Below are 25963 nucleotides of genomic sequence, written 5' to 3' on the forward strand. Positions count from 1 at the left end.
GTCCTCTTAGACCCTTTTCCATTCACACACGTTTTTAAAAATTTGAAACAAGAAAAAACTTGGGCCAAAAAGAAGAGGGACTTAGGCAGGAAGAAATCATGCAGAAAATACTCTGCACTGCTTCAGTTTGAGGATCATAAATAAACACTGCAGCCACAAGCTCCAGTCCACACCGAATGCCTCCACTCCAGTGTCACGTTGTGTCATGGAAGCACCAGGAAGTGCATGAGACAGATTTAAGTAACAGATCAACTGCTCCAGGGATCACCAGTACCCTACTGCGACATCACATTTACAACATGAAAGTCAAAATTGGATAATTTACTAGAACCACCAAAGGAAGCCATGACACGCTGAATCTCACCCGGATGTAACTGCCAGTACTCTACACCCGAGCAGATGTCTCTCAGGTCACCAACTTGAATCGTCATGAAACACAGTCACGCACTGGACAGCGATGTTTCGGTAACAAGGGACCGTGTGTAGCACGGTGGTCCCACAGGATCAGTACCATAGAGCCCAGCTGTGTAGGAGGCTGTACCACCTGGGTTTGTGTACGTGCACTCTCAGACGTTCCCATAAGGACTGAGTCGCCTAACGACGCATTTCTCAGAACACATCCCCATCATTAAGTGACGTAGACGGTATTGTGTCATAAAAGCAAAAACATAAGACGTTACCATGGGAAGTCATAAAGACAGTGATTTCAACACATCACTTGAGTGAAGCGCATTTTCTACAACACTCGGGAACGACACGGTTTCCACCTGAAACTCTTCAGCTCTCCCTTTAGTGGACAGGACAGGTTTAAGGAGGACAGCCTGAGGGACCGACACTCTGAGGCCTCACCCTGCTCTTCCTCAGGGAAAATCCAGCAGACAGCATGGCATTGTTCTGGGAGCCTAAAACCATCTGTTAGGTACCTCATTCTGAAAAGAGCATAAAATGTCTCAATTTAAGAAAACAATTCAATTTTGGGAAGCAGCATGTTTCCAACCTCACATGGTGACGTGATCTGGGAGCTGAGCCTGTAAAGGCTCACACTGGTCAAGCCCAGGATTCCCCCGTGTGCTCCTGGCCCTCTCCACCCAGGCCTTCCGACCTCTCATCTCAAGCTCCCTCTCTGCGCCCACCTCCACGTCAACAGCCACCCTGCTGCCTCTGTGCAGATCTCCTGCCCGTCCCCGACACCCAGCTGCCTCCCAGAGGCCCCTCGGAAGCCACTCGGCACTTCCAACACAACACGGCCACCGAGGGCAGCCGGCGGTCCCTTCCTGGCTCCTTTTGCCATGAAAAATGTCACTCAGATAGTTGCAAAGCTTCTACTTTTTTGTAAATTTGAAATTTCACAATAAAAAAATATACAGCAGGCACTCAGTAAACAGCAACTTTCTGATCTTAGCATGTCACTTACAAAAGAGCAGTAAACAGACCCTTCAGTGGCTTCACTTACGCCAGTACGGGGTTCCCTTGAACCTGGGGGCCTAGGACGCACTGTGGGAAATGACCTCCGAGCCCTCCACTGTCCCCACTGGTTAAACCACGTGCTCCCTCCTAGACCATCTCACAGTCATTTGTCACGTATTCCATACTTCTACATAAACTGTGATTAGCTGTGTAATTCAACAATTCGGCTGTTTAAACGACACTTTCGCTCACGTCACAAACATTCACTGAACGCTCTACTGTCCTGAGCTCTGCGGACACGTTCAGGAACAGAGCAAGACACAGCCCCGCCCTCAGGGAGCTCACGTTCTAGCCTAGATTTTCTTTGTAGCCACCAGTGAGTAACTCTGATCCAGATGCTGAAAATCTCTCTTTTTCTTTTTCCGCAAATGCTGTGTGATACTTCCTTACAGCTAGTACCCTACGCCAGATTTTTTAAAAAAGGTTCTAGAAGTCGTGACATTTTTCTTCTGCTCTCTACTTGACTGACACAAAAGCCACGCTTACTGAATTTCAGAATACCAGTCTGCAGTGTGAGTGGCACTTACCTACGCTTTCACATGGCATTATGTACTGGTAATGTAATACTGTCCTTGTGATTTAGGTAATAAAAATCGTCCTTTTAAATACGATAATCAATTATTATCATCTCTGACAAGAAAAATGTCTAGTAATAATACTAGTAATAATTATTTTTAGCAACACTGATATAAACAATAAAATACCAAATATCTATTTTAAAACTACAGATCAAGCCCTCCTCCCCCATTTCTGGTACGCAAAGACTACTATTAATAAAGAAAAAAATCTCATTTATTGAGACAAACTAAAAAGAGAACTCTTTCTTTTTAAAAATAATGAAATAGAATGATATAAGAAAATAAAAGAAATACTGTTTTGCTTTTCCCTAATAAACCAAGACCCTGCATACACACTTTCCGTAGCTCTCTTCCGACTCACAATGTTCACTGTAGGAAGATGTCTGTTTCACGTTCACAATAAACCGCGGCCCCGCTGCATTATTACTGCGTGTTCTCAACCCCTCCCTTTAGACAGCTAATCACATCCTGCAGGGGAACTACTAGGCTCTATTATTTCATAATCACTCCACATTTTGGACAACTAACACATAAGCTTAAATTTAACAGACTCCATAGGAACTGCAAATAATAATTAAATAACTTGAAATCCTATAACATTTTTAAATAGGTAATTTATTATACTATATGCAATGTGAATTTAATAAGTCTAAGTTTAAATATTCAAGTAACACTCATGTAGTATAGATAGATATCTGACAGCATCATTACCATCACATCTTTAAATAGGCAGAAGTTTACATTACACCTTTCAGAAAAACTCCGGCACATGAGGAAGCGAGGAAGCTCTCCTTCTGATTGCCCCGACGGTCTCTCTGTCCAGCCTGCCTTAGGAAAGAACCCTTCCTGAAGCATGCCTCCAACAGCGCTCTCCTGACCCAAGATGGCAGCTGCCGCCTGTGGCCCACAGGGCAGCTGCAGCCGCCTGCACAGGGCACCCACGCTGCCCAGAGCCACGCTCATGTCGAGGCCTCTCCCGCAACTCACTCTGCTCCATCCGCACCGTGCGTCCCACGTCTCCCCATTCCACCCTGTTTCCACGTTCTTGCCTTTGTTCAGGTAGTTGTCTCCACACAAAACGTCTTTCTGATGCAACGTGTCTGCCAAAATCCTTTCATCACCCGACTGTTAGGCTCACCTGCCTCTACCTGCCAACCCACTCGCCCTACCGACGTCAGACAAGATACAATCTCTTCCCCACTCATGTTCCCATGGGATTCTTGTTCCTTCTGAATGCCTACTCTGTCCTGTGTTCCACCTACTTGCACGGACAGCTCCTCCCCCACCTCCCTTCCAGAGCAGCTTCCCAAGTCACTGCCTTATAAGGCAATCACAATGTGATCAGTTCTTCACTTGAAAACTACCATGAGGAAGTCCAGAATCTTAATGAACACATTCCGAGGTTAGGAAGCAGCTGACAGATCCATTGCATATGAGTTGGTAAGATAACATTGTAAAATTACTTGTTTAAGAAGTTAGAAACCGTCCGCATTTCTGACTAGGGCACCAATTGTGCTGTTGTAGGAAGAGACGCTCAAATCCACGACTGTCAGGTGATGGAGGATGAAATGAAAGGCACAGTATTTAAGAAACGACAGATATCATTTTATTACCTGATGGGAATTGTCTAAATTCTAAGTTATAATCACTTCTTTTAATTCCAAGTAATCTCAATTTATAATTACATCTGCTTCTCACAAAAGGCCTTTATCGGAGGAAATAAGAATTTGTGAGTGTTCAGAGACCGCAATTCAAAAGACTCATTAGCAGCTAAAAGGTCTAAGATTGGTTATAAAAATTGACGTTAAAAGTCGTTGACGATGCAACATGAAATATGATATTTTAAAAAAATACTCGGGGGGGGGTGTGTACAAGTAAAGAACCTGGGTCTAGAATATTCTAAGAGGTATCCAAACTTTGGTCGGCATTTGAATCTTCCAAACGCGGTCTCAACCTTGTGCTACTTGCCAGGTCAACAGCCTCTATTAACAGCCTGCTCTGCCGGCACTTCTGTGAACGTGTCCCGTCCCACGGCCACCTTACCTCCCCCACGCACGTTTCCTTTCTGCGGACAAACCAACTCTACGCAAGTCCCCCCCTCCCTCCACTCTGGTCCCCTCCCGCCGCAGCTTTTTTGAATCCTGTCTGTGCTTCACGAGCAGCTGACGGTCATAAACTGGCCATAAAAACTGTAAATACAACTGCTGTCTGGAGAAATTACAGCTCCCCCAGTAATTATTTTAGAAAAACAAAACTACGGATGAATACTTGGAGATGAAAGAACTCTAAGGAACTTCTAACCACATATATATATGATTAGATATACATACATATATCAAATCAATATGGGCACTTACTTTAACCCAAAACGTCACAATCTTTGACCAACTCTAAGATGCCCCAATGTCTCAATCTGGCCAATGTCTCAAAATGGCCTGGAAGTGGGGCGGGGAGAGCAACAAGCAGGCTCTGCCTCACCCTGCTAGCTGCCATCTTTCCTGGGAAGAGGCCAGCAATAGAAGGCACGTGGCCAAACCATCGTCTGTCAAGCCATAACAACTCCCTCACATTATGAAGCTCTCTCGCTACCTGCCCCACTTTGTCTGAATACAAATATGAATGTTACAGACTATGATAAAAAAAATTGTACAAAATTTATTAACCAGAAATATTAAACCACTTATGTTTTATTACTAAACAACAGTGCACAAACTAATCTAGCTTAGTAAGACTAAAAAAGAAAATTTATTAAAATAACTCTATGAGTTCCTATTTTATTTATACATATACACACAATGTTGCAATTCATTTATGGTAATTCTACTCCTTCTGTAACTAAGAAAGGAAAATGGGATCCAGAAGTTATAGCTTTTTGCTGCTACGTGTCAATGTTTCACATCTGTCACTAAAAGAACGCAAACACAAGCTGCATCAGGACTGACCAAAAGCCAGTCAGAGGAATATAAAGAAACAGCTTTTCAGATGTTGGTGAAATGATATTAGACTCTCAAACTGTGCTGTCTGACACGGCAGCCACTAGGCCACCTGTGAGTACTGAGCCCTAGAAATGTGGCTAGTCCAAATTGAAAGACATAGTAAGTAAAAATATACCCAGATTTCAAAGACTTAGTATGGAAAAAAGAATCTAAAATACCTCATCAATGAATTATATTGACTACACGTTGAAATCATAGTATTTTGGATGTACTGTGTAAAATAAAACAGATTATTAAAATTAACGTCACTGTTTCTCTTTATTTTTTTTAATGTAGCTAATAGAAAATTTAAAGTCACCCATGTGGCTGACACATTCTGCGGCACAGCACGGCTCCACAACCTCACGCCTTTCACAGTATGTATGTTGTTAGTACCCACAGGTACTGGCAATAAATTTCTTCCTGTGCAGATAACTGAGTAACAACAAGAGCCTACCATAACAAAACACATATGCCAACATTAGCCACCCTGATTTCCAAACACGAGAAGAGTAACCACAGCTATTGAAATTAGAACACAACATAGTAAATAAATATATAAAGGCTAAATAATTTTAAGAATTACTTGCCGAAAGGTACCTCAGCTGGTCTTTGAAAAGATGATACTGTATTTTCAGTCTGTCTGTTATTTGTAATGTTAAAAGAATAGGCATAACCATTCAGAATTACCCATTCCTCATTTAACAAATCAAATTCAAAACAGGTCCTTCCGGAAAGCAGCCACATATCCCAAAGCCATCAGGAATTCCGAATTTCACTCCACACAGTTTTGGAATTGAATTCGACTTCAATACGAGACGCGAGGCACCTGATGAGAGGAACGTGGCAGCACAGTGCCCAAGCTGCTCTTCTGGCCTTCGTGCCCTTCAACACAATTTCAGACTATTAGAGAATGATGACCAAGCACATACTAGCCAGGCAGCACAAAAGAAAGGCAAAAGCCTACATCCTCAGTCCTTAAAAAAAACAAATGACAAAGATGGCTATATGCGTGGTCTTGGTATTTAATCTTACAATGCATCTTGAAACTGCTTTTCTTTCTTCTAAATTGAAGGAAGGGGGTTTGAGAAGAAGGGAGTGAGAGAGGGAGGTGGGACTAATGAGGAAAGGAGAGAAAGAAAGGGCAGGGGGAAAAGAGCGAGAAGCCAAACTGTCTAAATTTCATAGAAAAGGTACGAAAGAGAACGGCAGTCGGTGAACAGGAAACAGTTCCCAAGTAGCAAGATAAAGGGCAGAGGTAAGCAGTCAGCAGCCGCACATTACACTCCCCAGAACTGAGAGAAAAACACGCACCTATCCCTTAGTGGCCTTATCTATCCGATAAGAAATGCCTACAAGAAAAACGCTGCTCCCAAACGTCTTGTTTTCTCTAGTTCTTCCAATGGACCTTTCGAGAAGACGTAAAGAACAGGTACTCTCACCTCAGGCAGAGACTCAGTGAGAAGGAAGCTCTGCTTCCAACATTCCAGTGGCAAACTGAGTGAGTGTGGGAGGCTGATGTGATTAACAGCATAAAAACATCATTAAAACACAATCCAAAAGAAAAAAAAGCAGCAGGAGAAGGAAGAAGGATCCTTTGGTCAGGGCAGCGTAAGTCAGCCCTATTGTTCTCAGGGTGGAAATGCAGCCTGGGCTCTTTAGCTGGAGCTTTCCAAACAATAAGGGGGCCGGGATGACCTAAGAGCCCAGGAATATTTAAAACTCATCAGGCACAGTGAGGACAAGGCTCGGCCCTCTGGTTCCTTTCTCAGTGTCTGAAACTGCTTGATTTCTAGTCTCACAAGTAGTTCTGATTCATAAACTACTAAAATTCAGACTACAGTTTAAGTAACAGTGTAAAGCTCTGTTTGGCAGGAACTACCTTAATTCTGAAATAATCGGTTTTAAACTCCTTCTTGACCGCACCTACCCCCAGCAGCCGTGCAGGTACCAGGCCGCTGTTCCCCAGCAGGTACGGGGCTGCGGCAAGTCTAAGCGTGACTTCCACGAGTGAGGCTCCAGGTCCAGCTCTGCTCATTTGTTTACCCTCCGCATAAAACACGAGACGAGAGACACCGCAACACCCTTCCTTTCCCTCTCTCCGCAGTGAAGGAGATGAGCCGGATAGGAGACTCCTAGGCTGGCCTCCGGGGGCCGCAAGAGGCCCGCAGAGCCCTGAGAACTGCATGCAGACTGCAGCGTGTGCACTGCACCAGGGCCAAGGGGCAGGGCGCCCTGAGACTCTCAAAGTGGTCTGCGGAGCACAGCAGGCGGACACCTCTGCAGGCGCCTGCGCTTATGCGCACAGCTCAGGCAGGGTGCCCCGGGCGGGGTGAGCCTGGACCCCCCAGGCCCCGGCTGAGCGACTGGGTGAGGCTGGGCTGCTCCACAGCCAATTCCCTTCACCCAGGGGACCCCACAGATACCATTATCTTCTATGTGTCCCACCACGGGAAATGACGGTTCTCCTTTAGAGAATTAACATTTAATGTTCCTATGACACTATTTTAATATTGTAACTGAATTCAATATTTCAGTCAATCCCAGAAATTAGCATTTAGGCCATTACTATAAAATAGGTAAAAAGTTACTCTTTTACATAATTTACTACTTTGCTTTTAGAGCAAGAATATATAACATTGTTTCCAAAGTCCTGAGCAGAAGCCAAGGGGGCCCGAGGTCGTGTCACACAACGCAATGGAAAGCGATTTCTGGCATTTCCACAGAAGAAACTCTGTAGTCACACTGGGTACTTTGGAATTGATTTAAAAAGGAACCAAGAATTTCCTGACTTCATTTCTTCGACTAGGGCCTTCCCACGTGGCTGCGCTAAGAACAACAAAGAACCTGAGAAGGAAGGTCTCAAAGTCTCCGAAGGACTGAAGCACAGCTCACGGAAGGCCCGGCTCTCCGACCGCGACAGGTGGTGCAGCAACAAACACCGCTTTCCCCTCCTCTTCCAAAGGCACAGGAACGTTATTTTGTGTGTTAAGCTAACTCAGTAAGATTTAAAAACTCAAAATCAGTATACAGTCTAAAAGCACAAACTAAAACCTCTTTAACACACTACTGAATTAACCATTCATTTTTAAATACAATAGTAAAGTATCCCAAGTACTTTTAAAATTGTCCTTACGTTCACTTCTAGAAGAAAAGGGCTTTAGAGAAAGCCTACAGTAAAAACCACCTAAGGTGGCCCGAAGAAAGTGACATCATGGGCATTCTTGCAGACGTCCTTGGCAAATTACACAGCAGTAGCACCATTACTGCAAGCAATTTTCACCATATTATAACCAGCAGGATTATATTTATGGGTTTTTTCCTTATATAAAAAGCATATCGGAGCCTTATATTTTTATGAACCTTAAAAACGTGCAGCATTAAAATACAGAGCAACAAACATCTGGGTGTGTAATTACAAGCTACGTTAAACGGCTGCTTCATGAGCAAGTTAATCACCGACACGTCTAAACAAGTGAGAATGGAAAGAGAAGCGCTGCTCAGAGCTCAGAGTCTGCACAGAACGTCCGTCCACAGCTGCGCCTGGAGGAACTCACCGCTGCTCCCGCTCTTCCCACGACGGAGAACCACATTTTCATCTCTCCGCAAACTTCTCCAACTGCAAAAACAACTGTCTGCTTCTCTCGGTGTCAACAGCAACCAACACAGCTGGTCTTTCAAGACTCAGATCTCCCGACTCTGAGCTGGACGCGATGACACTGTATGGCATTTACCAACACGAACCAGAACCAACGCAACACTCAGACTCTTACGTAACCAGCCAGCTCTGATTTTCGTTCACTTTGTACTTTATTAAACTTAAAAAAAAAAAAGCTAGAAAAAGAAAAAGGAGGGAGTTGTTTGTATTTTAAAATCTAAATTAAACAGGAAGCACTGTGTTGTCCCACAGATGAGTAAGAAGTAGCATACTAAACTTCCCCAAAAGCAACATTTTAAAAAGTACACTGCACACACACACTGTTCCAAATCATCTGGATTTCATAAAACTGAACCACAATGTGGAAGGGGCGTCAGGGAGCTTAACATCAAAACATCGTCCGGGCTCACAGCAGCTAAGCCACACACTAATTAGGAAAAAATAAAAAAGGACTGGGCAAACACAAAGGCCACAATGGCGTGCAGAAGAAAACCAACCACACAGACACAAGTGAGGTTACTGGGGTCAAGCTGCAGAGGCCTTCAGGTCCTTCTGTGGGAAAAACACAACACAGCAAGGAGACCACCAAGAGCAAGTGAGGGTCCTGCGAGGATCGAGGCCCAGGCTCGGGACGTTCACACAGCTCCTCCCCCTCCACACTTGAGGCCTCAGAGCTCCGATCGCCATACTGAAGGCTTGGAGACGGGGAGCAGACGCTCAGGGCTCCAAGGCCACCAAGTGCCAGAGAGGCTCTGCCCGCAGCTCAGGCACGTGACAACCGCAGGAACCGTGCTGTGCCCCCGCAAAAGGAAGGGGACGGCTCTCAACCGTGCCGAAGGCAGTGCCCCCGGACACTGACCTGCCTCACACTTGAGATCCATCCTTGAAACCTCTAAAACAAACCTGCTCCATCATTATAATTTAGGCAGACCTATGCTACGTATCAACTGCACAGTGTTATTTTAGCAGTATGTATAAATTAAATGGCTTTTGTTTTCTGTTGCTCAATGTTCCTTTCCAACTACCAAAGGTATTACAAATAAGTTGGAGAAAAATGGATTGCATCAAGCAGTCAAGTAGACAAGTGAACTGACAGATGGACGTCTCATTCGGAGAACAGACATTAATACACTACTTTTCATTTCTGAAAATGGCACACTGTCCTGTCAATAGACCATTTTCTTTGAGTTATTTCCTTTATAGCTGACACCCAAATTTCATCTTTGGCTCTAACCTCCTGAGTTCCACACTCACAGATCCAGCTACCTACTAGATAAGACATTCCCTTACCTAGCTTAACAGGCACCCTAAATCTCAAACAGAACAATGTCCAAAACTGAACTCTTGATTCTGTCTCCACCAAGTCTGCCCTCTTCAGGAGCCCTCCCTTCGGTCAACAACACTTCCACAGGCCCAGCTGCTGAAGACAGAATCAGGACGCCTGCTGATCTCTCTCTCCACCCACTGTAGCCAACCCTTCAGCGATCCGAGAGCCGTCACTCAACACACACGCATCACACCTGCGAGGCACCAGAAACTGCTAACCCTTCAGCAGTGAACAGACAGGTGCTGCCCCCAAGGGTGTCTGTCTAGTGACGGTCACCTTATTCTACAACAAAACAGGCCTCCAGCTGGCTGACTTCCCTCCATCTGCACTGCCACTTCCCTGTGCTCGGCCTCTGTCACCTCCCACTGGGAGGACGAGTGACAGCTTGCTTCCTCGTCCCTCTGGCTGTACTTCTGCGCCCCTCTAATCCGTGCTCCGTAAAGCAGCCACAATAAACTTTCAAACTGTACCCTGATCACGTTATGCCTTTATTTGAACCCTTCAACGGCTACTTATTTCACCTCTAGGAAAATCCACGACTCCAGCAAGACCTCAGGGTTTCGGTACGCACGTTTTATCAGGACACAGCCACACTCCTTCAGTGATGCCTGCCCTCTGGCTGCTTTCATGCTGCGACGGCACGACTGTGCAGCTGCAGCAGAGACCACACGGCCTGCAAAGCAGAACATATGTGCAATCTGGCCCCTTGCAGAAAAAGCCTGCCATCCTTGCCCTACATGGTCTGGTCTCCCCTCCCTCTCAGATACCCCGCCAACGGCTTGCCCTCAGGTACTGCGCTCCAGCTGCATGGCTAACAGCCTTTGCGCACGTTCCTGCCTCCGAAACGCTCTGCCGCCATCTTTTACCCAGGAGCATCCGCTCACCCTTCACGGCTCAGCTGAAAGGGCCTTTCCTCAGGAGGCCTTCACTGATCTCCACTCTACACTCAAGTTTAGACATTCAAGAAATATCCTTGAATAAACAATGAGCTCTGACGTCACTTGCTCATTCCTATTTTTTTTGCCTCGTCCCTCAAAGGCTCGAGCATATATACGGATGGAGGGGCTGTCTGGGATTATAGATATTCTCGGTGGAAGAAGAAAACATCACGAGAGCCAAGAGCATACTAAATCTCACCAAATCTATTTTATAAGCTGATGAATAAAGATTTTGGGTTTTTTTTGGTGAGTAAGATTAGCTCTGAGCTAACATGTGCTGCCAATCCTCCTCTTTTTGCTGAGGAAGACTGGCCCTGAGCTAACATCGTGCCCATCTTCCTCTACTTTATATGTGGGACGCCTACCACAGCATGGCGTGCCAAATGGTGCCATGTCCACACCCATGATCCGAACTGGCGAACCCCAGGCCTCCGAAGCAGAACGTGAGCACTTAACCGCTGCACCACCAGGCTGGCCCCAACCCATCTTAACCTGGACTGAATCTGCAGTCTCCCTCCAAAGGCCTCTTCGACAATGACTCTTCTGTCGGTTCTAAGTTTACACATACTTTTCACTGTGGAAAATATTTGAAAACAGCAGAAACGAGAACAGAGTCACAATCACTGACATGCTGGAGAGGATGCCACCCGTGCTGGTTTTAAAGAGGGAGGCGCAGTCTGCACCCCAGTGTGGAGGGAGCGCCCTCTGCAGCCCCTCTCCTCCTCCTTCCCGGGCCGCTGCCTGCGAGCGGGGAGTCGGGCGGGAACCCGAGACGGTGCTCGCCCCTCGTGGGGTCTGTGCCTTCTGCAGAGCCCTTTCTGAGGGGACCTGTGGCCGGTCGCTGTGCGAGGGACACGGGAAGGGGGAAGGGAGGAGAGCGGTTTAACTCAGAAGCCACACATTGGCAGGTCTGGAACAGACGTACACGTCGGCAACGCTCCCCGATCCAGCTTCGGTTGGTAAGAAAGTTCTTTAGATTTACATCCGTCTAACTTCCTGTGCTGTTACTATTCGCCAGTCAGCCCCAATTCCATAATCCTATATCCCAACTACAAGTACTATTAACAACGCTATTTTCCAGTGTAGTCAACACATCTCCCTCTTAAATGTCTTAGTCTAGGAAACAAGAGATAAAGGCCTAGAGACTTAAAGGTTAAAAAGTGAAAATTACACCCTACTTTCACACAACAGGCACTCAGTACTCTCTTGTGGAATAAATTTTACTTCAACAATTAGCTACTACTTTCATATCAAGTTTACTCTAATATTAGTAAAAGTAACAAAAGACCTAGTCTTAATACAACTATATACCCTGACGCTGACCCTTGTGTGCTCCTAACTACGTGAGCTAATGGCAATCGTTAATCCTGCTGCCCTGACTGATCATCACAAATTACAAATACTTTGCAACAGCAAGGATTCCAGAGTCATTTATATTTTTATGACAAAATTACTTTCTACTGACTATACAGAGCGCATGTTTTCTGATGCCTTCTCGTCTGAATGCAAATGCAAAGAGCACGCGCAGTAGCTCAGAGGGAGCTTCAAGCCCCACAGGAGAGAAGCATCGAGCAGAGGCTAGGGGTGGCAGAGGTGACCAAGTGCAGGGAACTACGAACAAGAAGCAAGGACAGGTGTGTGGCCAGCAGCCACGGAGGTGGGCAAGGCCGGGGAAGCAGCTTGACCAGCACTGGTCTGGTGAGGACTGAGAGTCCAGCTCCCTCTGGGTCTGGCCACAGACCACAGGCAATGCCACGGCTTTGCCTGGCAGGCCTCAGGGGAAGCTGCCCTCCCCACACCCGACCTGGGGCCCAGCGGGCACACTGTGCTCCAGAGGGAGCTGCAGTGAAGGACCGAGCCTGCCCGCCGGTCAGCCACGCGCATACCCACATTTGCACTCCCAGCCGAGGTGCCTCTGTTCAGAGGCCTCCCCACCAGCCCTCGAGAAGGCACTGTCCCCACGCTGACGCAGTCCTTTCCCATCCTCCGCTGCCCGTCAGTGGCAAGGTGGAGGAGCCCTCTGCATAGGCTCCTCGGCAGTGAGAGGGCTCTCTGCTGCCCTGCTCATTATCTGGCCAGAGGCCCCAGGTCCGGCCCGGGGAATGGAGCCCTGGGATGGCGCCCTGTCCTTGTCTCTTGCCTGCAGCCTTTGGTTTGGCTCCTGGTCCTCACTGCCCACTGACACCTTGCAGCCCTGCAAGGCCAGAGGCCTGAGGCCAGGCAGAGGCCGTGCCCGAGCGAGGCCTCACTGTCCTTTACACATCAGGACACACTGCCACAGACAGGATCACACACTTGCCTAAGTCAGACTTGAATCTACAGAAAACCGAAGTTTTATACTGAAAGAGATTATTGTTTTTAAGCTGGAAAAGATGGAGACGCTGATAAACGGCAGCCCTCACCAGCCACAGATGACTATTTCAAATCTTAAGCAAGATGAGCATTTGAAGACTTTATATATGACACAGCAGGAAATACAGGTTAAATTTTTCCTGTATCTCTGAGTGTGGTGGGGTAATTTTTTCCCCACAATGGGCATTTGCTTCAGTTGACAAGCAAAGAGGAAAACAGTTCAAGGCTAGTGCCTTCCCTTTCACATCTCCGCATGTTTGGGCTGTGGGTCCCCTAAATCCCAACAGTCTGAAAGTACTGTCCAAGAGCATGGCCCTCATCAGGGGGTCAGCAGGAACTCTGAGCTGTGAGCCGGGCACGGAGGCTCTGGACCCGCCTCTGGCCTGTCCTGGGTGACCCGACGTGAGTCGGTGCATCAGAACCAGACCACCGCGCCCCAGACAATCCCTTCCATCCCTCTGCTGTGAAGGCTCGGCTCTCTCCGCTGATTCCTGCACGGAATCCCACCTCTGGTCCCAGCTCCTCTAACTCAGCCTACACACCACACCATTCCCAGACACGGCTTCCTACAATGTCAGTTTCATCAGGCCCCTCTTTGTCGCAAACCCTTCCATTTCTCTGTGCTGCCTACAAGATAAAAGTGCAGACTCCTCAACCTGCCAATCAAGAGCTTTTAAAATTAATTAAGCCCCACTTTGCTTCCTCGACCCTCCCTAGCAGTGTGTGCCTCAAGCTCCCCACAGACGGCACACACAGACACTGTTCATTCTAGCCTTGCTTGCTGTCATCTCTTTGCCCAGAGTACTCATGGTCAAGGCTGGCCGAAATGGCACTTCCCTTCACGAGGCCCTCCACAAACGTGGTCCGGCAGTCAGGACCATCGGATCAATGGGCAGCACAGGTTCAGAGCGCAACTTCCCGAGCTCCACGGCACCCCTGGAAGGGAGCGCCTGGAGACCGAACCAGCAGTCTGCGTGGTAACAGGGCACCCAGTGATCCTCACGTGCACGACGCCTGAGCGGGCATCCACGCCCGCCGTGACGAGGCGACAGACCCGTCTCCCGTTTCAACCGAAGCTAAGCCGTGTTCTCCGGCACCTTGCAAGGCTTTCCTGTCCGTGTGGCTGCTCCAGGTGGGACGACGCCTCCCACCACTCCATCCCCGGGATCACTCAGTCTCGCCCCATGTCCAGAGCAGGAGCTCAGCTAACGGAGTCTGCGCATGTGGACTCTTTCACGGAACACCCTCCCCCTCCTGCCCCCCAGAGAAGCCACACTGAACAGGCACTTCCCCAGAGGTGGAGGAGGAAGAGCGGACACCGCCCATCACGAATCTGCCCCACCTTTGCTGCGACGATGCTGAGGCCCATCCCATTCTGCTTCTTCAGCGTCACGGTGATTATTTCCGGTTCCTTCCTCAGAGGCTGAGCCTAAGGATGAAAACAAAGGTTCATCTCACAGCTGAAATGGAGGTGCTTCTGTGGGCTTAGACAACTCACCATCAATCTACTCAACCATATCCACTCCAGCAAATGGGGACAGGAAACAGGAGAGCGGGAGAGGAAATGGTACAACAAACTCCATTACTACAGATCCTCGTCATGTATTCATCTGGTAAAGCAAATACGAACGCTCTTGACTCGAGCGTCTTGAGACGAATCGAGTCATGAATGCTATTTAAATGTTATTTAAAGAACTTCACTTATAAACTTCCATTACTATCAAGGTTTAGAAAAACCTGATCATAGGACAAAATTAAATTTTTACTTTATTAACTTTCAGAATAAATTACTAGGTGTTTTTTAAAGAAAAAATTAAACTTATTTTACACTATCTATGGGGAGAATAGCAAAAAATAGTTATAACAAAGATGATCTAACATTATTATCTCTTGGGAAAATGCAAATCATTTTATCTTAAATAGCAAACACAGAGAAGCCACAGGCTCCAGGCAGCTGTGTTCAAACTGCTCCGTTGTTAAGTGAAGCCCTCCGGGCTGGGGAACCAACCTGGGGTGACCAAGTTATGGCCCCGTAAGGCAGGTCAGTGCTTGAACAGATCCATCAAGGAATGAGCAAGTGAGCTGACCCACTGAGGTTACTTATGCATTACAGACGTCATACCTCATACAGACGAGTCGACACAATTAAAGAAGAAAATGCCAGCGCACACACACTAGAGGAGGATTTAGTCAATTAAATATGTACATATGAGGGCACACTGCCAAGAAGTGACCATTATACATAGGGCTTATTAATTTGGAACCGAAGTCTGTGAGAGAATATTTTAAGGGAAATAAATAAGATTAGGTGACCTTAGGATTTTTTTTTAAATCAGGACCTAAAATCTCTTGAGGGATCTGCGAATAAACGAGAAAGATAAAGACTCAGAGAGTCTAAGACGGCACTTGTTTTTCTACAACATCTGGAATCAGAAATTATTACTTGGGATTTGCCAAACAGCAGCTAGTAGGGCAATAAAGGGCATCAGAGGCATCTTCAGTCCATCAGTAGTTACAGGCCATCATCTGTAACAGCACAATCATCAACTCACTCAGTTTGAGATGGATCTGATACGTGCTCAAACCTAAAGTGTGCTTACTAAGCCGTAATAAATGACTTCCTTTGAATTAATATACAAAACATACATCACATTCTTTATCTTACATTAAGTACTGCCTCCTCACATAACCTGTTTTCTTAGAAATTAGGCACGTCACAGGCACACTGTTCTGATCGACTACCAACTAATAATCTAGGACAGCACGAGAAGGTCTCGGAAACTTCAGAGACTCATGGCTGTTTCTCACAGACGGACTCTGAATCTTGGAGGAGGCCGAGGCGCGCTGGTCTATTTTCCTGCCCTCTGGGGACAGGTGGACGGACAGGCGACTAAACTGCCACAACCAATCAGGCATAAGACAGCACCCCTTCTCCACGGTAACCGTGACAAATGAGCCACAGCTGCTCACTCCTTTGGACCCTTAAATGGCTTAAGAGATGAAAATGGTAATTACAGAAAAATATTTAAGGTAAATGAAACTGAACAAAATTCGAGGAGGAAAAACTTCATTTGTTTAAATATTTTCTGGACTGATCTATTAAACAAAGATATGCTGGCACATGTAGTAGAAGACAGCTTGGCTCTGGCGTCCCTTTCTACACCTTTCTTGTTTAAAACTCTATATGAAGCAAAGGGGAATTTCCCTTAAAACGCAGGAAGCTAGTGAATGTTGGGATTGACCACTCTTTCAAAAAGATAGGAAATGTTAGTAAATTGATTTGATATATATTTAAGACAAGGTGGAACCAACTATAAAAAAAAATACTTTTTTAACAAAGAAATATTTTCTTATAAAATCTGTCAAGGCTACCATATTGCATATTTTTAAAATATGTATTATCATTAAGGCTGGTATAACTGTGAATATAAATATTCCTTATTTTTAAAAAGTACCATTTGTTTACAGATTAAACTGTACAGACATGCCCTGAAAACAAAAACATATATATATAAATTGTGGGTTTAGGATTTTTTTAATAAAATTGGTATTTAAAGGTGATTTAAAATTTTCCTAACGCAACAATCTTCACTATAAGGAACGAATTTGCATCAAATTTTCAAATCATAGGGAATACATTTATTTTCCTAGTCCATCTATCATCCCCACGATACTTGCCAGTTCTGTGTTCTCACGCATGAGGTGACTTTCATAATCCGCACCTTCAAAATATATTGTCCAGGTACCTGGTGAACGTGCATGAGGAATTAACCTGCAAAATCCTGAGGAGAAAACAAGCAAACTGTAAGACTGAAAAGCACACTATGTCAGACACACAATCTTCACAAGGGAAGCAACATACAGCATCGACTGCTTAACAGCTACTGACAATATTTACTTTTCTTACTCTACACATTTGTACCCTCTGAAAATTGAATTTTCAGACATTTAAAATCACATATTTAATCCTGGTCCGATGGAATTTCAACACCAAGCAGAAAGTGAATTGGTCTCCCCCTCTTCTTTGTTCCAAAGAACTTCCTTTCTTACTTCTATGAGAAATTACTGAATTGCACTGCAATTACCTCCTTGCAGCTCTCTCTACTCCACTCGACTATGCGCTCCTCGATAAGATTCAGGATGTCTCATTAACAAAGGCACAGGAAGGAGGGACCAGAGAAGGACACTACCGTGAATGTCTGCCTCGCTAGCAGACACTGAGTTCCGTGACATGGTTTCACTTGTCTAGCAATTCTGGGGTACGATGGGCCCCTTCTCATGACTCTGTCCAAACTTTCTGAGAAGTCATACTCAGAAAGTTAAAGTTCTTAAAATTTCTTACAAACTAAGTTCTTACAAATAAATTTTAAAATCATTTTGTAATGTTTTAAAGAATATCTTTGATACTTTCATCAGGGGCAGATGACATCTTTACAAAACTAATTGAACTGTCAATTCAAAATACGTCATGCTTCATTTAGTCAGATCTTATTTTGTGCTTCTCGAAATTTTTTGCCAAAGCTGTATCACTTAGGCCTTGCACATTCTTGCCAAGTTTTCTCCAAAGTGGTCTTCCTGTTACGAGCAGCAAAGAACCATGAAGGGCACACGACTGTGTCACTCTCTATACCAAGAGCTTCCGGGAGCACTCGGTAAGGTGAACCCTTGGTGACCCAGGCACTGGTCAGGGCCCAGCTGGCATCAGTGGCACTCTGATCCACGCTAGTATTCCACCAGTGAGGCTATTTTTGGCTATTATTTTAGGACATTTATAAGGTTGTTTGTGGTATAGGGAAAAGAAGATGTCACAAGTATATTTAGTTAAAATAAGGGTATAAGTTAACTTTACTTAGTTCTAGTCCTTTAAAAAAATCATTGTTTCAATCAGTTTCATTAAAATAGAACCTACAAATTACTCCTCTTTCCCGTTTCAGGGAATCATAATTACCACGGTTCTGAAATTTCAACAATTGTAACTTATTTTCTCATCTTTTCAAACGTCAGGTTTCTGTGACAAGTCTGCCACACTGGAAGTAGACACTTTGCTTCCTTAGCTTAAGGAATGCAGCTCAGATCAGGTAGGAGTCCATGCTGGTTTTATAGCCTTCTCCCACAGAAATGCATTATATGAAAAAAACAAAAGGAATATAAATTGAAAGCACACAGTAGTTCTTTATCTGGCTTACAAAGAACTGGACGTGAGGAATTAAAAACAGTGATGTCATAGAAGAAGACACCCAACCCTTTGTAAGTCTTGAAGGCACCTCTGTACTAGGCTGCACTATCCTCTAACACATATGAAATAAGGTGGCGGTGCCAAGACCGCGATGAAACATCCCTGACACCCTAAAAGCAATCCTTCAAGGGAGCCTGAGGGGAGGCACAGGGAAAGCTTCACCATCAAGTTGAGACCTCAGCACTCACAATTGGGCAAGCAGCTACTCCACGGCACGTTACACAACTGGCAGCTGTGCACACGCCAGATTGACATATCTGGAAAACGCTAGATGGTGAGTCTGCCCACATGCCATTCACAGGTGTTAGCGAAGAGCAGCAGTGGGCGAGCACAGGCCCGGCGCTGGGGCTGAGGAGCAGCTGAGCCCCTGCTCCGGGACTCACGCTCCAAATGCTGTCCTCGGCCTCAGGAGGGACCCGGGACTCCATCGGGGGAGGCGGCTTAGGCGCTGGGGAGAGGATGCGGTTTCCAGGTGGAGGGATGCCTGACGGGAACTGAAGGAAATAACCGAAGGCGTGTCCGCCAAACAGGAGGAATGGGTAGGAAAGGAAGAGCACGGATATGCAATGACGCACACGGCATGTGGACTGGAGGCAGGCAGTAAGGCTGGAGGGAGACGACGCACGCTCAAGGGCACGGAGGACCGTACTCCTGCAGGCGATGGCCGAAGGGAAGAGGGGAGAGCCGGGCAAGAGGCGCTGGGCATGCTTCGAGGTGTGGGATGCAGGGCGCAGCGCGGGCCGGGGGCAAGGCGGGGCCCCTCTGGCAGGCCCCCTGCTCGGGGACGCCACTGCCTGCCTGAAGCTTTCTCAGAGTGCGCTGCAGCCCTGTCCCCTTCCTCTCCCCAGAACTGACGGCCACACGGGAGCCAGGGCCCAGGGCTGTCCCTACCCCCCCGGCCCTGAGCCGCCACCAGGGTTCCCTCGAGAGCCACAGCCCAGCCTGCCTCTGCTGCTGAGCGGAGCGCTGTCAACCCTGCGGGGCGGTTCAGGCGCCTGCTGTCCTGCAAACACATTCACTACAAGCAGCGGTTCTGTAACGCGAACTTTTTAAACCAGCAACACCTCTGAAGACATAAAAGCCTATTTATTGTGGTGCGTAAAACACTCATGGAAATTAAAAAGCACACTCACTCAATTTATATACCTATCGACATAAAACCTTACTTTTCTATTATTATTCTTATTTGTTTAAACTAACTCCTAAATTGTGGGTCTAGATTTCCACTCACCTGAGCTCCATACTGCAAAACAGCAGCAGACCGGGACTGAAAGTTGGTCTAATTTAAAAGCTCAGGCTTCAGGATTAAGTATGGCATTTGCATCAACATGAAAATGTAAAAAGGCGCATAATAAAACCAGGACAGGGCTTCCACTTGTGTGAAACAGGCTGGCGTCTGGGTCCCCAGCACACGCGGTGCCAGCCCAGCGCTGGCGGCAGCGCTCAGACTCGCCCTGTGCCGCAGGTCCCAGTGCTCCACGAGCAGTGTGCTCAGCCCCCACCGCACAGCCACTGCAGATGAGAAACCCCGGGGGACAGACTTGGCCTCAGAACTCAGGCCACTGGTTCCAACGCTCATGCTGCTCTGAACGATTCTCCCCGCTGGGACGACACATGGTCACAAGGCCGTGCTGATCGACAGAGCGACCAAGCTCACACAACAGCAGGAGGCAGGGAGGAGCAATGAAAGGTCCTTCCCACCAGCCCAGGCGGAAAGGGGATCACAGAACCAAGTGAGCGGAGCGCGTGCTCACAGGGGGGCCGTGGACACCCACGAGAACTGTGTGTCTGCACGCTTCTGACCCGTGTCACCATGAAATGCTGACTTCCAAGTCACTGGAACAGAGACTTCTCCAGAAGCACAGAGGGTGCACTGGACTCGCGGGGACTGCCATAGGAGAACCCATCATTAGGCAAACGCTCGCTCCAACCCGGGTCACAGGTCAGACTTGAGGCAGCGGAAGTGAAATTTACCTCTCTGGCACAGAGGGTCTAAAAACTCTTGTAAACCGTTTGGCATGTTTCTGACGACATCACAAGAATAGCCATCTTCTGGCAGAAGGAAAGGCAGCTGCAGGTCAGGATCCTCTTCCAGCTGCACCTGCCTGCCATCACTGCGCGCCAGCTCGTCAGCCGTGTTCTCGGCCACAGCCACTACGCTTCCTATCAGATCCTGCTTACAGAACAAACGTGGAATTAGAAAGAGATCCCAAGGGACTGGCGCAGTTGACCAATAATTACTCAAAACAAGGTTCAATCATTTGCAGCGTGGTTATATGCATACACGCAGACCTATGGAGGGAGAACAAATTTATCCATATATTCAAAATCAGTTTGTAAAGCAACAAACTACTAGCAAAGCACACACTTTTAATATATGAACCAAGATACTACATTGTTCATTTCAAATAATTTGTAGCTTTAAATAGAAACTGTTCAATCACAAGAAAATGGTTTCTTTCTCTTTTTAAAAGTAATCATTTTTTCCTTGCACAATTCTTTAATACCCACTGGTTAATTATCCTCTTTTTGTAAAAATGTTTAATGACACAGGAAAAAGCTTATATAATGCTAAATCTAAAAAATCAGAATGTATATATCTATTCCCAGCTTATACAGAGGCTGTTCCTGAATTATGGGTTTATGGGTAATTTCTGTTTTATAACTTTTTATTAATATATAATATACACACAGGAAAGTTCACAAATCCTAGCTGTACAGTTCACTAAGGTGAACACCAGCTTAACTACCACCCAGCTCAAGGACAGAACACGACCCCCGAGCCCGCCCCTCCCGACCTCCTTCCCTGAAGTCCCGCCACCCCGGCATCGAGCACCAGCCTCCGGCATGTTCTCCACAATCATACAGACAGAAGCACAGGGTGGATACCCGCGTCTTTCCTTGTGCAAGTGCTGTCCTACCAGCACCAAGCCGCAGTGCAGGCGCAGCGTCCTCACTGCAGTGCGGTGCCCTTTACACAACCATGGCAAGATCCACTCACGCCCCGCACTGTTGGTGGACCTCTGGTGATTTCCAGCTTTTGGCTATTTTGTATATTTCTTTTGTAGGCATAAACTCAATCCAGGAGGTCAACCATCCACCTAATTACCTTACCTCTCCATCTAATTCTCAGGACACCTGCATCAAGCTCTGATTTGCTGGCAGCAGGTGTTAGCAGCATCTCTCACTTGATCAACCGCCTGCTGTAGCATACGCTGGACTGGGTTTCTCACCCCTGTCCCCTCGTGAGAAGCAGGAAGGCCAACATTCCAGACTGTCTGGATGAGAACCTGGAGTTTCCCAGCCTCTGCACAGGCCTGGGAGGCAGCTGTGCAGTGGCGGGGGGCGGGGGAGGGCGCCTGTTGCTGCTGTTGACAGGCAACACGGGCACGTGACTCGGCACTCAGCACCCGTGATGCGAGGACTCCCAGGACTGTGGCAGCAACTTTTGGGCCTCTGGGTCACAGGTCACAGCGCTGTGCCCAGGAGCTTAAGAGTCCAGGGCAACTTCCGAACTTCCTCCCTCCCGCCCTTCCAATGATTTCCAGAAGCTAATTCCCTGAATTAAATCCCTTTCTACTTAAAATGCTTGTGTAGTTTCTACTTCCTGTACTGAACCCTAACTCATACATCAGTAGCAAAAACGATCTTGTAAGGTGATTAAGTAAGTGAGCCTATTTATTAAAGAAATAAGGTAACTTGCGAACGTATCCACACTGTGGAGTGCAGGGCCGCTCACTCACCGCTGGGATGAAGGGCTCGTCGGGCGCACAGTGATAATTCTGCAACAAGGCTTGAAGCTGCAGGGAATTTAACTTGAAGCAGGTGCTGTTTATGTTGGGGATGTCCTCAGGTGCATACTTATCCATCGTGAGCAAAGTGGTTGCCTATTAAAAGAACAGATGCCGTGAAATGTCATAATTTAAAAGCATTTCACGAATAGTCTCCTTTATGTAACGTCTGTGAAACTGTAATAACTTGCTAGCTTGATTCTGAAATGCAGGATGTTAAGTTCCATTAACATCAACTATACACATTAAACGAAGTGAAAGCATTGTCTAGTAAAGGTTCTTAGATGGCCTCTTAACTTCACTAAAATATATATGTATAATGAGATTTATTTACATTCATAAAGCATTTAAAAACTTCTCTCAGAAACTTCAGACATTTACATAACCATTCAGATTACCGATTAATGGGGTCTGAATAAAGTTTCATTGTAATGACCTTTTTTAACTAGCTGACTCAAAGTGAGAGAGCAGTGGCCTCTTTCTATACTAAAGCTCTTTAAAAGAGATTAAGAAATTAAGAAAAAATAAAAAACTATACACTGTAATAATAATACAAAATACCACCCAGGTTTTGAATGTCTCACAAATTCCCTCAGAGCTGACTAAGGCATTAGGACACAGCCGTGCTGCACTCCTTCATTCCTCTCTTCCTGTCTGGTTTGCTGACTTTCTGGGGCGGATGCTGACTCCTCCTCCGTCTTTCGCATATCGCTAAAGGCTTCTGCTGTGTGGTTACCTGGCTTTGTGTTCTTGAGAGCTAATTACCACCCATTTTTAAACTGGAATTTATCTTTCAGTATGAAGCTTTATGAAACATACCTTACTGATCTCAATAAAAAGGACCCTTTAAGGATATTTATTCTACTGGTTACCACCTGCTGTGGGCTGAACTGTGTCCCCTCAAAGCTCATATGTTGCAGTCCTAACCCCATGTGCCTCAGAAAGTGGCCTTATTTGGAGATAGAAGGGTCTTAACAGAAGTGATCAAGTTACAATGAGGTCAGTAGGTCTCACGTGACTGGTGTTCTTATAAAGTGGGCATCTGGACACAGACGGGCACACGGGGAGAATGTCCTGTGAAGAGGATGGCTGAGATCGGGGTGACGCATCTGCACACCCAGGAACACCAAAGGCGCCAGCCCACCAGCAGCTGGCAGAGAGGCCGGGATAGATTCTCCCGCAGCTGGAAGGAGCAGACCCCGCCCACACCTGATCTTGGACTTCTGGCCTCCAGGCTGAGACAGCAAATTTCTGCTGTTTAAAACAAGCCACCAAGCTTGTTGCAGTCTGTAACAGTGACCCGGGCAAACTACCACACCGCTGTTTCATAGTCTGTACACATGGAAAACCCCAATAGGGCGTGCGGAGGGCTCGCTGAGTCCCAGTCCTCACCCACGACAGAATCACAGCCCTTCACAAAGAGGTGCCTGAGCCATGGGGCAGCGAGATGCAGCACGCCCACCTGCACTATCCTGCTGAGGTGACAGTCGGCGGCCAACTCCAGGCCCTGCTTCTCTGCCCACGCCTCAACATGCCCCAGCTGCTGGCGGATGATCGCCCCCCAGTAGTGGGAGCACAGTCCCGACTCGGGGTCCGTCACCAGTCTGTTGAACAGCCACATGTTGATGAAGTGGAAGAGCTGAGAGAAGAGCTGGATGGTCAGTGCGGCGTTCACTCTGCAGCGTCGCAGCAGAGACATGGCGCCCGTGAGTGTGTGCAGGACATCGTCTGTGCAGAAAAGCAGGACGGAGACAGGGCCCCGAACGTCATTCGCCAAGAGTCTTCCAAACGAGCAGTAAATTTACATAATGGTAGCAATGGCACCTATCGGTACTGGTAACAATACTTGTATCGTAACAACAATACCTGTATGGTAATAATACCTATTTAGTCACCTCTAAAATACCAATCTCATTCAAAGAGGAAAGGCGACGTGGTCTCCAACTAGACAGATACTAACTAACTATACTTATTTAACATTTAAGTTCACCCTAAGAGACTTTCTGAAAAAGTATGACCAGAATGACACACCGAAATGATTTACTATTCTCTAATAAAACACGGTAGCAAAATTTATTATTTGAAAGGATGCGAAATCCAATAGGACATCTCATCTATTTAAAAAATATCTCCCTCTTACATCTATTCTATATTAAATGAGGTTACATAGGAGAGGGAAGCAGGGGCGGAGGAACGGAAGGAAAGAAAAGAACATCCTCACCTATTTTCGGTCTTTGCAGACTGTTCTCTTCCGGGTCATCCAGAAAGGCTGGCATATAATTATTCAGTTCTGATTGAAGACAGTGAACCAGATATCTGAAAATATGGAAAGAATTTTATTAATCTCAGCATGACAACATTGCTGTTGTCAGGCAGGATCCCACATGTGAAACAATGTGGACTGTTTAGAAACATTTTCCATTGAAAAAACAGAACAGCTTTACTCTCAGGATTCTTGAAACATGGCTCACTAAATTCAATTTATTAAGTCAACAAATTTTGCACATAGTTATTTATGCTTCTTGATATTCATCTTCAATTAGGGTAAATAAAAACCTTTAAAATTAATCTTGAAAATTCAACAAGAAAACTTATGATTTAAATCTTTATAGAATAGTGTCATCTCCAAAAACGTGTTCCTTACTTAAACGCCATTTGAACCAAGTGTGCTAAAACATCTTGGGCATCCAATGTGATTCGACTGAGATCTCGGTCCTGCTTGATGAAGTTGAGAAGCTCAGAGGCGTTTGCCATCCAGAAGGCAAGAGCCCCTGCAATGTTCTTCTGTTTCTGCAGACAGAACACATGTCCATAAGCAACCACAGGACAAACCAAAGCGGCAGAAATAAAAAGGAATGCTCTTTAAAAGCTGCTGAAGATAGGCCAGTACCTTCCCATTCTCACCAAGGTATTTACCACAGATACCAGATAGGTGCAGAGGAATTTGGTGAAACACAGCCATGGGCGAGGAACACCCCCCACCGCAGCTGCCTTTGAGGATTCACGTACAGACACATGGGTCTAATTAGCCACAACTCATGGAACCAGTGGAGAAATGGAGATAGCAGATACCACCAGGCCAAATTGGGAACTGTGCATTATCTGGTAATCTGTGAAGTATACACACACGTATCCATGTTACCCACAGCCACCCTGATACTCAGAGTCACTGGGTGGACACCAAGCAACTCGGTATCAAGTACTGATCTATCACATCCTCTCCCGACCACATGTGCAGGCCAGGCAGCCTCAGATGAGATCCAAAGAATAGGAACCAAGGATAAACAATAAGGAGAAGAAACAGAACTTGTCATTTCATATCCACACTGAAGTGCATTAAGCAGAAATTATGAAATGCTAATAAAGGTTGCACAGTCAAAAAAGGATTTTAGTACTGCATGTTTCAGTTGCTGAATGAGTGTTATGAACTGTTCAGTCCAGCTGTAGTATCGTATTTTGACATGGAAGCAGCATGAGAAACTCAGCTAAGCCAACGTAGCTAGGATCAGCTCCCAGCAGTATGTCCTACCTGATCAACCTGGTCTACATCCTGGAGAAAAACAGACGAGGGGAAATCAAGCAGAACGAGAGAAAGAAACTTGTAAACAATCATGATAGTTTAAAAAAATCAAAACACTAAT

At 46.2% G+C, this 25963-nt stretch overlaps 1 protein-coding gene across 7 annotated transcripts in view; it reads right to left on the minus strand.

Annotated features, from left to right (window-relative positions):
- The window catches only part of AFDN (afadin, adherens junction formation factor), a 109815-nt gene that overhangs the window by 27468 nt on the left and 56384 nt on the right, over positions 1-25963 (minus strand). For 5 of the 7 annotated variants that reach the window (XM_046670531.1, XM_046670535.1, XM_046670533.1 and 2 more), the window contains 7 exons: positions 24967-25112; positions 24544-24638; positions 23785-24050; positions 22275-22418; positions 20506-20704; positions 16974-17077; positions 14638-14724 (listed from right to left, as the gene is read on the minus strand). In XM_046670531.1, coding sequence (XP_046526487.1) covers positions 14638-14724; positions 16974-17077; positions 20506-20704; positions 22275-22418; positions 23785-24050; positions 24544-24638; positions 24967-25112 — 1041 coding nt within the window. Of the gene's footprint in view, positions 1-14637; positions 14725-16973; positions 17078-20505; positions 20705-22274; positions 22419-23784; positions 24051-24543; positions 24639-24966; positions 25113-25851; positions 25873-25963 lie in introns of all 7 variants that reach the window. The other 2 variants (XM_046670532.1, XM_046670536.1) reach the window with 1 other exon arrangement.

The sequence above is a fragment of the Equus quagga genome, chromosome 8 (assembly GCF_021613505.1).
Source record: "Equus quagga isolate Etosha38 chromosome 8, UCLA_HA_Equagga_1.0, whole genome shotgun sequence".
Lineage (NCBI taxonomy): Eukaryota > Metazoa > Chordata > Mammalia > Perissodactyla > Equidae > Equus > Equus quagga.